The sequence below is a fragment of the Aethalodelphis obliquidens genome, unplaced genomic scaffold (assembly GCF_003676395.1).
Source record: "Aethalodelphis obliquidens isolate GAN/ISIS:26980383/991018 unplaced genomic scaffold, ASM367639v1 scaffold2, whole genome shotgun sequence".
Classification (NCBI taxonomy): Eukaryota; Metazoa; Chordata; class Mammalia; order Artiodactyla; family Delphinidae; genus Aethalodelphis; species Aethalodelphis obliquidens.
The window spans coordinates 18,869,411-18,884,135 of NW_020837946.1; the positions used below are offsets into that span (position 1 = coordinate 18,869,411).

At 46.7% G+C, this 14,725-nt stretch overlaps 2 protein-coding genes across 11 annotated transcripts in view; one reads left to right on the forward strand and one right to left on the reverse strand.

The window, feature by feature from the left end:
* The window catches only part of STK36 (serine/threonine kinase 36), a 27,683-nt gene extending 20,424 nt beyond the window's left edge, over window positions 1-7,259 (reverse strand). For 3 of the 8 annotated variants that reach the window (XM_027121239.1, XM_027121188.1, XM_027121179.1), the window contains exons 1-3: window positions 6,423-6,768; window positions 5,590-5,730; window positions 5,402-5,479 (exon numbers count right to left, since the gene is read on the reverse strand). In XM_027121239.1, coding sequence (XP_026977040.1) covers window positions 5,402-5,479; window positions 5,590-5,730; window positions 6,423-6,653 — 450 coding nt within the window. In that variant the 5' untranslated portion in view covers window positions 6,654-6,768. Of the gene's footprint in view, window positions 1-5,401; window positions 5,480-5,589; window positions 5,731-6,422; window positions 6,770-7,029; window positions 7,104-7,183 lie in introns of those variants that run through there. The other 5 variants (XM_027121198.1, XM_027121207.1, XM_027121229.1 and 2 more) reach the window with 4 other exon arrangements.
* On the forward strand, window positions 6,995-14,063 carry RNF25 (ring finger protein 25). 3 transcript variants are annotated; one of them, XM_027121287.1, is made up of 10 exons: window positions 6,995-7,483; window positions 10,157-10,231; window positions 10,473-10,575; window positions 10,668-10,735; window positions 10,829-10,898; window positions 12,078-12,149; window positions 12,238-12,381; window positions 12,722-12,811; window positions 13,085-13,219; window positions 13,423-14,063. In XM_027121287.1, the coding sequence occupies exons 1-10, from the start codon at window positions 7,443-7,445 to the stop codon at window positions 13,999-14,001; spliced, it is 1,377 nt and encodes a 458-aa protein (XP_026977088.1). In that variant the 5' UTR covers window positions 6,995-7,442; the 3' UTR covers window positions 14,002-14,063. The 3 variants fall into 3 exon arrangements, with proteins under 3 accessions (XP_026977088.1, XP_026977084.1, XP_026977098.1); XM_027121283.1 differs by having other exon boundaries at window positions 7,355-7,483; window positions 12,719-12,811; XM_027121297.1 differs by lacking the exon at window positions 12,238-12,381 and having other exon boundaries at window positions 7,424-7,483; window positions 12,719-12,811.
* Window positions 14,064-14,725: the final 662 nt, after the last annotated feature.

The following is a 14,725-nucleotide window of genomic DNA, read 5'->3' on the forward strand; positions in this document are numbered from 1 at the left end:
AGGAGAAGTCAGCGGAAGGAGTCTGTTGATGAGCCCAAAGCCTCCACCCTAATACTACTACTGATGTGATCTTCTCTTCCTTCCCTTTCTTCCAGAGCTTCACAAGATACCTTCCTTAGTTCTTGCTCCCCTATTCATTCATTCTTTCATTTGTTCATTCATTCATTCAAGGAAAATTTATTGAGTCTCACTAACTGCATGACCACATGCAAATTATCTTATGGCTCTCAGATTCATCATCTACCCATAAGGCGACAATAAAGATACTACTTATTTCATAGGATCATTGTGAGGATTTAAATGAGTTAAAGCATGTAAAGTAACGTATTGCTCAGAATGGTGCCTGGCACTTAGCATTCAATATATATTAGCTGTTATTAAATAAGACAAAGTCCCTTCTCTCAAGAGAAGTAGCCAGACAAACAAACAAGACTGACAAAATAAATAAGATGATGGCTTACAAATAATGATGAATGCTTGGAAGGAAACAGAATGCTGTGACAGGAAGTCCTGAAGGGGGCCTACTTGCTAGAGTACAGAGAAATCCCTAGAATGAATATGGCTGGAGAATGTCTTCAACCAAATCCTACGGCTAACCACTGTGCCTTGGTGGTGAATCCTGCCTTAACCACAACGCTTATCCCTTCCTGCCTCTCTGGTACCACCACACTGGGCCTTCTTACCTAGAGGTGCCTAACAATAACAACAGCATTAAAAATAGCTAGATATGTTGAACACTTGTGTCAGGCACTCTTTCAAACACTTTACAGGAATTAACTCATTAATCTTCACAATAGCCTTATGAGGTAGACATTATTATTATTTCCATTTTAAAATGAGGAAAGTGAGGGCAGACAGCAGAAGCAAGAAGAACTACAATCCTGTAGCCTGTGGAACAAAAACCACATTCACAGAAAGATAGACAAGATGAAAAGGCAGAGGGCTATGCACCAGATGAAGGAACAAGTTAAAACGCCAGAAAAACAACTAAATGAAGTGGAGATAGGAAACTTTTCAGAAAAAGATTTCAGAATAATGATAGTGAAGATGATCCAGGAACTCAGAAAAGCAATGGAGGCAAAGATCAAGAAGATGCAAGGAATGTTTAACAAAGATCTAGAAGAATTAAAGAACAAACAAAAGAGATGAACAACACAATAAATGAAATGAAAAATACACTAGAAGGAATCAATAGCAGAATAACTGAGGCAGAAGAACGGATAAGTGACCTGAAAGACAGAATGCTGGAATTCACTGCTGCGGAACAGAATCAAGAAAAAAGAATGAAAAGAAATGAAGACAGCCTAAGAAACCTCTGGGACAACATTAAATGCAACAACATTCACATTATAGGGGTCCAAGAAGGAGAAGAGAGAGAGAAAGGACCCGAGAAAATATTTGAAGAGATAATAGTTGAAAACTTCCCTAACGTGGGAAAGAAAAGGAAATAGCCACCCAAGTCCAGGAAGTGCAGAGAGTCCCATACACGATAAACCCAAGGAGAAACACGCCGAGACACATAGTAATCAAATAGGCAAACATTAAAGACAAAGAAAAATTATTGAAGGCAGCAGGGGAAAAACGACAAATAACATACAAGGGAACTCCCATAAGGTTAACAGTTGATTTCTCAGCAGAAACTCTACAAGCCAGAAGGCAGTGGCATGATATACTTAGAGTGTTGAAAGGGAAGAACAACAACCAAGATTACTCTACCCAGCAAGGATCTCATTCAGATTTGATGGAGAAATCAAAAGCTTTACAGACAAGCAAAGGCTAAGAGAATTCAGCACCACCAAACCAGCTCTACAACAAATGCTAAAGGAACTTCTCTAAGTGGGAAACACAGAGAAGAAAAGGACCTACAAAAACAAACCCAAAACAATTAAGAAAATGGTCATAGGAACATACATATCGATAATTACTTTAAACGTGAAAGGAATAAATGCTCCAACCAAAAGACACAGGCTTGCTGAATGGATACAAAAACAAGACGCATATATATGCTGTCTACATGAGACCCACTTCAGACCTAGGGACACATACAGACTGAAAGTGAGGGGATGGAAAAAGATATTCCATGTAAATGGAAATCAAAAGAAAGCAGGAGTAGCAATACTCATACCAGATAAAATAGACTTTAAAATAAAGAATGTTACAAGAGACAAGGAAGGACACTATGTAATGATCGAGGGATCAATCCAAGAAGAAGATATAACAATTATAAATATATATGCACCCAACATAGGAGCACCTCAATACATAAGGCAACTGCTAACAGCTATACAAGAGGAAATCGACAGTAACACAATAATAGTGGGGGACTTTAACACTTCACTTACACCAATGGACAGATCATTCAAACAGAAAATTAATAAGGAAACACAAGTTTTAAGTAACACAATAGATCAGATAAATTTAATTGATATTTATAGGACATTCCATCCAAAAATAGCAGATTACACTTTCTTCTCAAGTGTGCACGGAACATTCTCCAGGATAAATCACATCTTGGGTCACAAATCAAGTCTCAGTAAATTTAAGAAAACTGAAATCATATCAAGACCCCAACACTATGAGATTAGAAATCAATTACAGGGAAAAAACCCATAAAAAACACAAACGCATGGAGGCTAAACAGTACGCTACTAAATAACCAAGAGATCACTGAAAAAATCAAAGAGGAAATCAAAAACTACCTAGAGACAAATGATAATGAAAACATGACGATCCAAAACCTATGGGATGCAGCAAAAGCAGTTCTAAGCGGGATGTCTATAGCAATACAAGCCTACCTCCAAAAACAAGAAAAATCTGAAATAAACAATCTAACCTTACACCTAAAGGAACTAGAGAAAGAAGAGCAAACAAAATGCAAAGTTAGCAGAAGGAAAGAAATCATAAAGATCAGAGCAGAAGTAAATGAAATAGAAACAAAGAAAACAACAGCACAGATCAATAAAACTAAAAGCTGGTTCTTGAGAACATAAGCAATATTGATAAACCATTAGCCAGACTCATCAAGAAAAAGAGGGAGAAGACTCAAATCAATAAAATTAGAAATGAAAAAGAAGTTACAACAGACACCACAGAAATACAAAGCATCCTAAGAGACTACAACAAGCAACTCTATGCCAATAAAATGGACAACCTGGAAGAAATGGACACATTCTTAGAAAGGTATAACCTTCCAAGACTGAACCAGGAAGAAATAAAAAAAATATGAACAGACCAATCACAAGTAATGAAATTGAAACTGTGATTAAAAATCTTCCAACAGGGGCTTCCCTGGTGGCGCAGTGGTTGGGAATTTGCCCGCCAATGCAGGGGACACGGGTTCGAGCCCTGGTCTGGGAGGATCCCACATGCCGCGGAGCAACTGGGCCCGTGAGCCACAACTACTGAGCCTGCGCGTCTGGAGCCTGTGCTCCGCAACAAGAGAGGCCGCGACAGTGAGAGGCCCGCGCACCGCGATGAAGAGTGGCCCCCACTTGCCGCAACTAGAGAAAGCCCTCGCACAGAAACGAAGACCCAACACAGCCAAAAAAAATAAATAAATATATAAAAAAAAAAAAAAAAAAATCTTCCAACAAATAAAAGTCCAGGACGCGATGGCTTCACAGGTGAATTCTATCAAACATTTAGAGAAGAGCTAACACCCATCCTTCTCAAACGCTTCCAAAAAATTGCAGAGGAAGGAACACTCCCAAACTCATTCTATGAGCCCACCATCACCCTGACACCAAAAACAGACAAAGATACTCCAAAAAGAAAATTGCAGACCAATATCACTGATGAATACAGATGCAAAAATCCTCAACAAAATACTAGCAAACAGAATCCAATAGCACATTAAAAGGATCATATACCATGATCAAATGGGATTTATCCCAGGGATGCAAGGATTCTTCAATATACGCAAATCAATCAATGTGATACACTATATTAACAAACTGAAAAAGAAAAACCATATGATCAGCTCAATAGATGCAGAAAAGCTTTTGACAAAATTTAACACCCATTTATGATAAAAACTCTCCAGAAAGTGGGCATAGAGGAAACCTACTTCAATATAATAAAGGCCAAATATGACAAACCCACAGCAAACATCATTCTCAATGGTGAAAAACTGAAAGCATTTCCTCTAAGATCAGGAACAAGACAAGGATGTCCACTCTCGCCACTATTATTCAACATAGTTTTGGAAGTCCTAGCCATGGCAATCAGAGAAGAAAAAGGAATAAAAGGAATACAAATTGGAAAAGAAGATGTAAAACTGTCACTCTTTGCAGATGACATGATACTATACATAGGGAATCCTAAAGATGCCACCAGAAAACTACTAGAGCTAATCAATGAATTTGGTAAAGTTGCAGGATACAAAATTAATGCACAGAAATCTCTTTCATTCCTATACACTAATGATGAAAAATATGAAAGAGAAATTAAGGAAACACTCCCATTTACCACTGCAACAAAAAGAATAAAATACCTAGGAATAAACCTACCTAGGGAGACCAAAGATCTGTATGCAGAAAACTATAAGACACTGTTGAAAGAAATTAAAGATGATACCAACAGATGGAGAGATATACCATGTTCTTGGATTGGAAGAATCAATATTGTGAAAATGACTATACTACCCAAAGCAATCTACAGATTCAATGCAATCCCTATCAAGTTACCAATGGCATTTTTTTACAGAACTAGAACAAAAAATCTTAAAATTTGTATGGAGACACAAAAGACCCCGTTGCTCCACAATGGGAGAGGTCACAAGAGTAAGAGGCCCATGTACCACAAAAAAAAAAAAAAAAAAGAACTAAATGTAAGACTGGACACTATAAAACTCTTAGAGGAAAACATAGGAAGCACACTCTTTTTTTTTTTGCGGTACACGGGCCTCTCACTGTTGTGGCCTCTCCCGTTGTGGAGCACAGGCTGCGGACACGCAGGCTCAGCGGCCATGGCTCATGGGCCCAGCCGCTCCGCGGCATGGGGGATCCTCCCAGACCGGGGCACGAACCCGTGTCCCCTGCATCAGCAGGCGGATTCTCAACCACTGCACCACCAGGGAAGCCCACAAGATCTTTTTTGATCCACCTCCTAGAGTAATGGAAATAAAAACAAAAACCAAAAAAAATGAGGAAAGTGAACAAAGAGAAGTTAAAGTAACTTGCCCAAGAAGATCAGGCTACAAAGTGGCAGACCCAACCTTTGTATTCAGAGATTTGGGTTCCAGCGTTCACATACTTTACTGTCACACCACACTGCCTCTACATATACCTAGACTCTTATATTTTACTTGGGAGTTTTCAAACTGGAGACTCTCAATGCCCTCAGCTCTCAGTCCTTAAACTGAGAAGAGGTCATGGGTAGAAGAAGTTTGAGCCAGGAATACCTGCTCTTCGGGAAGTTTTCCATCATCTTCTAGGATTTGAAAAAGCTCTCCCTCAGCATAGTCTGTCACCACCACCACCTGCAGGGAGAAGGCAATGCTACTAATGGCTCCACATTTATGCATTTTGAGGATGGGAAATTCCTGGGACCCTTCTTCTTGGCGAGAGGTGACCCAAAACCAAAGCGCACCTCTTTGTCAGTCTCAAAGCTGTCAAGCATATGCACAATATTGGGATGCCGCAGACCCCGCATGATTTCAATCTCTCGTTGCAGATTCCTCAGCTCTTTCTCCGAGCGTCCCAATTTTGGAATGAACTTCAGGGCCACCACCTGTCAGTGGTAAGGTCAAGAGTCAAGGCCTAACCACACTATTTAAACATTAGCCTCAAAGCTCCAGAACTCAGACTTCAGATTGTTTGAGCAATTCTCACTATACTTGCTAGTCTCCCACTCGACTTTCTCCATGGTACCCTGGCCTTACCCAGGTTTCCCCTGCTCTCACCCTAGGAGGAAAGAGCCTCTGCCAGACAGATCCATTTGGTGTATTCTGGGAAAAGAACTGGATAAAGAACTCAAGATTTAAGGGATTTAGGGGAAAGGGAAGGAAGAAAAAATGAAGAGGGAAGAATAGAGTTCAGGTGGTTTATCCCTTCCTTCATGGTATGATAGATAATAATATTAATAATAATTATAATTGCTGTTTACTAGGTGCCAAGCACTGCTCTAAGTTATTCAGTGTGACATCACACTTAATCCTCATACCCCAATAAGACGCTGTTCTATTTTCATTCTATAGATGAGGAAACTGAGACATAGAGAGGTTGAGTAACTTGTCTATAGTTCTAAGGCTAGAAAGTGGTGGAGCTGCGATTTGAACCCAAGTAATCCAATTTCAGAGCTCATATTCCATAAGTATGAAGGAATCAGTGTCCTACGAATACTGGTCAGTATTCTGGCCCCATTCTCCACTGGAGTTAAGGGTGTGGGATACCACCCAAGAGATATCCCTCTTTGTTCACCACCTGAGCGCTGTATTTTCTTCGACCCTTGTACACCCTCCCGAAAGAGCCTTCTCCAATCATCTCCAACACGTGGTACTTTTCCATGACAGAGATTTCAGGATCCCTCAGAAGGAGATAGAGATGGTGGTGAAGGGCTACAGCTCCAGGGACAGTTCCACACACCTGGGAGGCCTGGTTCGGGCATGGAAGAAAGGTTAACGTTAGCCGCCTTGCCTTTTCCTTTTTTTTCATAACAATCCAGGCCTCATAAATAAGGTAGGGTAGAGAATGGAAAGATGAGATCTTGGAGCAGAGTGCCTTCCGCAATCCTCCCTCCTTTTCTCTTCCTGTCTCCCAACCCAACCTTGTTCCCACCTGACCCCGTGTCCCCCTTCCCCCTCCACCCAGCCTTGCCCACCCGACCACTGCCCCCTTCACCCAGCCTCTCCCCCTCACCCCACTCTCTCCACCCAGCCTCACCCACCCGACCCCGACCCCCTCCATCCAGCCTCGCCCACCGACCCCGCCCCTTCCAGCCACCCCAAAGTTCCTGCCACTGACAACCTCCTCAGCACCCCCGCCCACACCCTCGGCCCGCCGGCTTAGCGGACAGGAGCGCCTCTCTTACCCCAAGCCTAGGAGCTTCCAGCTCTTCAGGCCGAGGGACGCCAGCCCTGGCCTTCAGCCCCGCCCCTTCTGGGTGCCTTCGTATTTTGCCTGACTTATCGTTCTTATCGTGGGACTTATCGTCCCACCCCCACTGCCGGTCTCCTTAGACTCACATTGTTACCAATTTTACTCGCTAGAACTGGTCAGAGGTTCGGAGGAACAGGCGTTCAGGGGTGTGGGAGAGACGGTGGGCCGCCCATAGGCACTTCCTAGGGCATTTCCCAACCATCCCTTGGCCCTCAGGACCATCTAAGGACCGGGAGTCTGAGGTTGCCTAGAAACGGCCGCGAGCTACTCTCCCTCCCCTGCTTTACTTTCCGCCTCCGACTGCCCGGAGGCTGTTTCCGGTTCCGGTTGCGGGCCGCAGAAGACATGGCGGCGTCTGCGTTGGCAGCTGCAGGGGAGGAGGACTGGTAACTTTGGGGTCATGGGCTTTGGAGGACCGCCTGGATCCGGTCCGGGGGACTAGCGGCAGCCGCGGACGGTCCGTACGGCGGGCGCGTGGGGCGGGGCGAGGGATGAGGGATGGCAGAGACGCTTATATCTCTTCCTAAGAGTTCTGGACTGGGGAGCGGGTGGGTGGAGGGGCACTGGTCTGACCCGGAGGAGACCGCATCAGCGCCGACCTGGCTAGTTCGGGCCGCGCCTTATCAGGTTCGATCCTCCGGCTTCACCCCGTCCCATTCTCGCCTTCTGAAGTGGATTTGCTCAGGGTCCCGGGGGATGCCTGTTTATCAGCTCTCCGCCCCCCTTCCCGTCCCTCTTACTTCCCAGAACCAATGTCCTCCAATTCCCGTCCCCCTTTCCCCTCGGATCAGACTATTTCCTCTGAGGCTTTCCTCAACCTTCTCCCTTCCCGACAGCACTAATGAGGCTGTTGTCTGAATAAAGCTTTACACCTCACGGAAAGCGCTCCTAGTCCTTCTCTCAAGCATTCGTCACAAGGGACCAGAACATGGAAGGACTCTGGGATTTGGAAATAGATAAATGTGGGTTCACATCATATTTTATTAACTGTGTGATGCTGACCAGGCCCCCAAGCTTCTATGAGTCAGTGTCCTTAGCAGAAAAAAAAAAAAAAAAGTGGGTGTGACATCCACCTCAGAGAAGGATCTGAGAGGATCAAGATGGATTTGTAACATACCTAAGCCTCCTTTTCATTAATAACTCTGAGGTGTAGGCACCTGAGGAGACTAAATGTGGCCTGAAGAGGTAAAATGAGCTGCCAAAAGGTACATAGTTATGACTAGGAATCCAGGTTGTCAGACTCCAAACCTTAGGTTCTTAGTTCTAGGACATTGTACAGTTCCACCTCCCCCTTTTTTTTTTTTGCGGTTCTCGGGCCTCTCTCACCGTTGTGGCCTCTCCCGTTGTGGAGCACAGGCTCCGGACGCGCAGGCTCAGCGGCCATGGCTCACGGGCCCAGCCGCTCCGCGGCATGTGGGATCTTCCCAGACCGGGGCACGAACCCGTGTCCCATGCATCGGCAGGCGGACTCTCAACCACTGCGCCACCAGGGAAGCCCTCCCGTTTTTATTGTCACCATCTTACCACCATCCCATTCCATATCTCACACCCAGGGCCCAAGTCACAGGTCGGGTGGGTGAAGTATTGAAGGGCTTCTTGATGGAGGCTACACCTCAGTGTTTCATTGGTTCAGGGAGCCCAGCCAGTGCTGGCCTTTTTTGAGACCATGCAGACTTGCTGTTTTCAACCTGTTCAGGGGAATTTAAGATTCTGAGGGGACACGTTGTGCCTTGGTGAGGGCCGTAATGATTGTACAGCCAGCCTGCAGTGCTCTAAGACTCCAACGCTCATGTCAATCAGAAGTACTCAACTGTTACCTACGTTATCTATTTTATATTTTCAGGTGTCTGCCTAAGACTTAAAAAGACTTTAAAAATTTTTGAGAATCTCTCTCTATATATACACATACACACACACACACACATATGTCACACTAGGGCAGCCCTGCTCTTGGTGAAGAAGGGGCAATATAAGAAAGCAAACCAAGCATGTATCTTTCCATGTATTATCTGGGTAAAGGTGTGGCCTCAAGCCAATAACTCATCTTTCAGTGGCATTACAACTGCTCTTTCTGTGATTAAACATGTGTGTCCTCTGAGGGATGGCAGAGACACTGACATCTCTTCCTAAGAGAGTTCTGAACTGGGGAGCGGGTGGGTGGAGGGGCCACTGGATCCTGACCTGCACAAGTTGATCTAGATCAGTCAGACAGCAGGGATCATAAATACATTGAATATTAACTACAACCTCTCTTTCCTTCTAAGGGAGAAGGTTAATACAAATAGGAAAAAAAAAAGAACACAGACTAGCTACTATGGCCAAGATACTATTAGGCACTTGACATAAACAAATCACCTTTCATCCTCACGATAACTGTGGAGAGTGGGTGGTAATATCTATATGTGATGGACAGGGTAATTCAGGCTTACAGATATAAGTAACTACTTAGATCACATAGCTGGTAAGTGATTGGTACCTGTTACTCATTCCAAGGCTGATGGCTCTTCCACTACAGCACAGCCTTTACAGCATGTAGATCTGTTCTGTTCAGGTTGGTATCTCCTTTGAGGAGGTTTACAGTGACTGGTATTGGCAGTGTGTGTCGACACTGGGATCCATGAATGGTGTAGGGAAAGCCAGGAGTGGTATTGGTAACCTTAATGCTAATCAATAGATGTCATATTTCTGGGTCAGAGAGATGGCCACTAAGGAACAACCAACAGTACAGTGAAACTTAAACAGGGAGTCAGGAAACCTAGCTTGCGTCTCAGTCCTGCCTCAAGCCTTGAGATTTGGGCTAGTCTTTTCACCTTCTTGGGAATCTGTTTCCTCATTTGTTGGCAGAAATGATCTGTAAAACTGATTCCTGTGCTTTCTACCTGGCCACTTGACAAATTAAGGAAACATGTTTCCCCCATTTTTATGGAGGTTAGCAAGAGAATGCAGATTGCCAGCACTCATGCAGATTGCCATTTTTCTACAAAGCCAGCCTTCATTGGCCTTAGTAGGCTTTAATAGGGAGAGTTGTAATGGTAAGTCAATCTCCCCTGTCTCTCTAGGGTCCTTCCCTCTGAAGTTGAAGTGTTAGAGTCTATCTATCTGGATGAACTACAGGTGGTCAAAGGAAATGGCAGGTACGTATTCAACTAGAGGTGGGCAGGAGTCCCCTTGGTAGTAAGAGGATTCCATGCGGTATCTGTGGGCCTTGATTTGAGATAATATTTCTGTCATGTAGACAGTCTATTCCTTTAATCACCCCAAAGAAAGAGCCTGATGCTCACTTCCTATGCCCGCTTTACTCTCTCACCCCCATCCTCCCCAGCTCTCAAGTCCCTGCCCAGTCACATCCCAGGTCTCCACTTCATCCACCTGCAGATCATCATCATGGGAGATCTGCATCACCCTGCACCCCGCCACTGCAGAAGACCAGGATTCACAGTATGTCTGCTTCACTCTGGTGCTTCGGGTCCCAGCACAGGTGAGGCCTCTACTTTATGGCAGCAAAGGGAGGAAGGGGAGAGGCCTTGGGGTGGAGTGCATTAGCAGTAGCATGGTATTTTCTCTCTCTAGTATCCCCACGCGGTGCCACAGATCTCTATCCGTAACCCCCGAGGACTCTCAGATGAACAGATCCACAAGTAAGTCGGGCTGGGCAGGGAAAATTTGGGATACAGCTCAGTCTGGTGAGGGAAGGGGGCAGGCCTAATGTTTGCTTTGCCCTCTCCCCATAGGATCTCACAGGCGCTGAGCCACATGGCTGAGGCTGGGCTGGGTACTGCCATGCTCTATGAACTCATTGAGGTGAGAGGTGTGCTAGCCTGGGGAAATGTCCTTACCTTCCAGGTAGAGCAGTTTCTTTCAAGGGAGGCCATGGGCCTAGAATCTTAAATATGTCTGGAGACATTCATTTAGTTCTTGTTTAGGTAAGCCTAAACTGCTCCAGAAAGGTGAGACTCTCTTCTGTTTCAAAAAATCTCCCCAAAGACAGTTCCATAGCTTCTCCAAGTTGCCTATTCCAGCATCGTGACAGAAAATTTTTTTTCCTCTTTAACTTGAATTTTTCGTGCTTCATTATCAGTGCATTTCAGTTGCCAATGCCAAGTTCTCTTGGCATTGGCAACTGAAAATGGCAAGAGATCTTGCCTGGAGGGTCTAGCCATAAATGAACATTTGAAGGCTAGTCTGTCATTGGAGCTGACTAGAAAAAGTCATGGTTCTTTTCCTCAAAGAGTTTCTACCCTAGTAAAGGAAACGACCCACATGAAACTATGCTTAGAGCTACAAGTTAATATACACAGCTAACTTTTGTTGTTTGAGATCAAAAACACAAATACAGTCTTGTTTTCCTCTACTTTGAGTTTTTAAGAAAAATGTTCAGAAAAGAATGAAGGTGGGTGGCCTGGAGTCAGAGTGGGCATAGACCACTGTAGCATTTCTAAGTCAGGCCTCCACGATGCAGCTTTGAACTTTGTGGAATTCCAGAGTATTAGCTATTAAACAACAGTGCAGATGCGTATTTCATAGCTCAACCTGATGCCTTTTGAATTCTCTGTCCGTTTGGGGTGTCCATTCCTTCACTTTCTTTCTGAAAGCTGACTCCAGAACAGGCTCATTGAGGGAGTGATATTCAAAGGGGGATAACCAGGAAAGGCCTCCCAGAAGATGTGAGTTTTAATTGAACATTTTTTTCTCTCGAAGGTGTTTTATTTTCATCCCCAAGATGTGTTAAAAGTGACTTAATGAGTGGAAAAACAATTAAATTGGATTTTGAAGCTGGGTAGATTTGGGGGGAGGGGTGTGGGCATGGAGGAGGATTGATTCCAAGCAGAGGGAGCATCACCAAGACAGAAATGCATGAACAGAAGGCAAACTGGCTCGGTGGGAGGCGGCCCGCCAGTCACTCCTGGGAGTAGTCAACAAGCTTCACTCACAGTTCTGGCTCCTGCCTCCCTATTTGAACAGTGTCTTCTCTCCTCTCAGAAAGGGAAGGAAATTCTCACAGATAACAACATCCCCCATGGCCAGTGCGTCATCTGCCTCTATGGTTTCCAGGTGGGTTACTCTCTTGGGACCTGGGGGTCGGCTGTGACAGACAGTGGAGGGCTCGGGGCGAGCTCTGACACAGTGCCTTACCCTCCAGGAGAAGGAGGCCTTTACCAAAACCACCTGTTACCACTACTTCCACTGCCACTGCCTGGCTCGGTACATCCAGCACATGGAGCAGGAGCTGCAGGCCCAGGGGCGGGAGCAGGAACGGGAATGGCAGCACGCCGCAACCAAACAGGTTGACCTGCTGGCCCTGCTCGCTTGACCTCATGCCCTCTTCTACCCCTCCGCTCCAGGGCTGCCTTAGCCTTTTCAGGGTCATAGGTGCCTCTGAGATTAACGAAAGTTCACCTTTGTCCAGGAAAAAGGGGCATCCTTATACATACACGTAAGCATATTGCACACAGTTTCAGAGGGTTCCCAGACCTCTAGTTAGGCAGCCCCTGCTTTGCTCCCCCTCACTGCTGAACAGGTATTCCTGTGCCCCTCCGTCCCAGCCCACTACAGATGAGGCTGGGCAGCTGGCAAGCACCCTAGGCTGGGAAGCAGGGGTGCGATTTCACCTCTCTTTTCAGAAGGCCGTTGGTGTGCAGTGCCCGGTGTGCAGAGAGCCACTCGTGTACGATCTCGCCTCGCTGAGAGCAGCTCCTGAACCCCAGCAGCCCGTGGTAAGACAACTCGCTGCTAATCTGAGCCAAGAATAATGGCATCTTGTCTGCTTTGAATGGGGTCTCTGGAATTGGCCTCAAGCTGCCTGGGCCCTCTCTGTAAAGCCATGGCCCCCAGCAGAAGTCCAAAACTCTGTTCGGGAGCCCAATCTGAGGGATAAAACCAAGAACCTTGAGCAGATCTCCTGAGGCAGTCCTAGAAGAGCCGGGGTTTCGAGTCTGCCTTCTCCTGTTGATTCTTCTCTCTGTGCCACTCTGCTCCTTTCCCTCCAGGAGCTGTACCAGCCCGATGCAGAGAGCTTGCGCCAGCAAGAAGAGCGCAAGAGGCTCTACCAGAGACAGCAGGAGAGGGGGGGCATCATTGACCTTGAGGCTGAGCGTAACCGGTACTTCATCAGCCTCCAGCAGGTGAGGGAAGGGTTTCCCACTCCTCCCCTGATGACACCAACCTTCCTACCAACACCCCTCTGCCGTGGCCCTCGGGTGAGCTTTGTTCTACCCTGGGAGGTTATAGGCTGATGGCGGTCAGCTCAGATTCTAGGTGAGGGGCCTGCGGTTCCCCGCTTTGAGGAACTGCCTCCCCTTCACTGCATCTGCTCACTTCCTTCTAGCCTCCTGCCCCTTTGGAACCCGAGTCAGCTGTAGATGCCTCTGGAGGATCCCACCCACCCAGTACCCTTGCCACAGAACAGTCCACCTCATCAACTGCTCAGACCACCCTGTCAGCTCCTCTGCCTGTGGCCTCCCAGTACACATGTGAGAAGATTCCAGGGGCTGGGCCAAATCAGCAAAAGCTGGGCGAGACCCAGAAAGCTATGCTAGATCCTCCCCGGGCCAGTCGAGGTCCCTGGAGACAAGCCGAACGGAGGCATCTAAAAGGAGGGGAGTGCAATGCCCTCAAAGGTACCAGTGACACCCAGGAACTGCCACCTCCTGAGGGGCCCCTCAAGGAGCCTATGGACCTAAAGCCAGAGTCCCGTAACCAAGGGGTTGAAGGTCCTCCCCAAGAAAAGGGGCATGGCAACTGGCAGGGTCCCCCGCCCCGCAGGACTCGCGACTGTGCCCGCTGGGAGCGCTCCAAGGGTCGGACACCGGCTTCTTCCTACCGCCACCTGCCTCGGGGTCGGGGAGCCTACCGGCCTGGTCCTCGAAGGGAGCCCGTGAGCCTCGAACCAGAGGATGGTTCCTAGCAGGACTGGGGGGGGGGGGGGGGGGGAACAATAAAGAGATTGGCCTTGTTTGGCTTTCCTTACTCAGTAGTGCCTAGCCTGTGAAGTATAGATCTCTTTCTAAATTCCCAGCAAGACGAGCATGGCAGAGTAGCCACAATATTGCTCTGAAGTCTGTTCTCCCAAGAAATCGGGGTCTGGATAAAGAGGAGTCTGACATCTCAGCTAGTATAGTGGATTCCAAGGAAAACTAGTGGAGGCCAACATTTAAGAAGAATATGCATGGGCTTCCCTGGTGGCACAGTGGTTGAGAGTCCCTCTGCTGATGCAGGGGACACAGGTTCATGCCCCGGGCTGGGAGGATCCCACATGCCGCAGAGCGGCTGGGCCCGTGAGCCATGGCCGCTGGGCCTGCGGGTCTGGAGCCTGTGCTCCGCAACGGGAGAGGCCACAACAGTGAGAGGCCCACGTACCACACACAAAAAAAAGAATATGCAGGACCCACAACCCAGTGTGCATACACCCACATCTATCTATCTGTCTATACTTGAATATCTTGAGGTGGAGGATGGTACTTTCCTGTTTACTACAGTCTCTCTTCTGCCCCCTTTGTCTAAGGCAGGCTGTGCCCCCAGCATTTGCATATGTGGACACTTGATGGCCCCTGAAGGCATCTGTGTTTATAGCCCCTGCTTTTTCCTCAAGTGCCAACACCAGAAGGTAGGAGGGAGGTCAGAGAACGCAG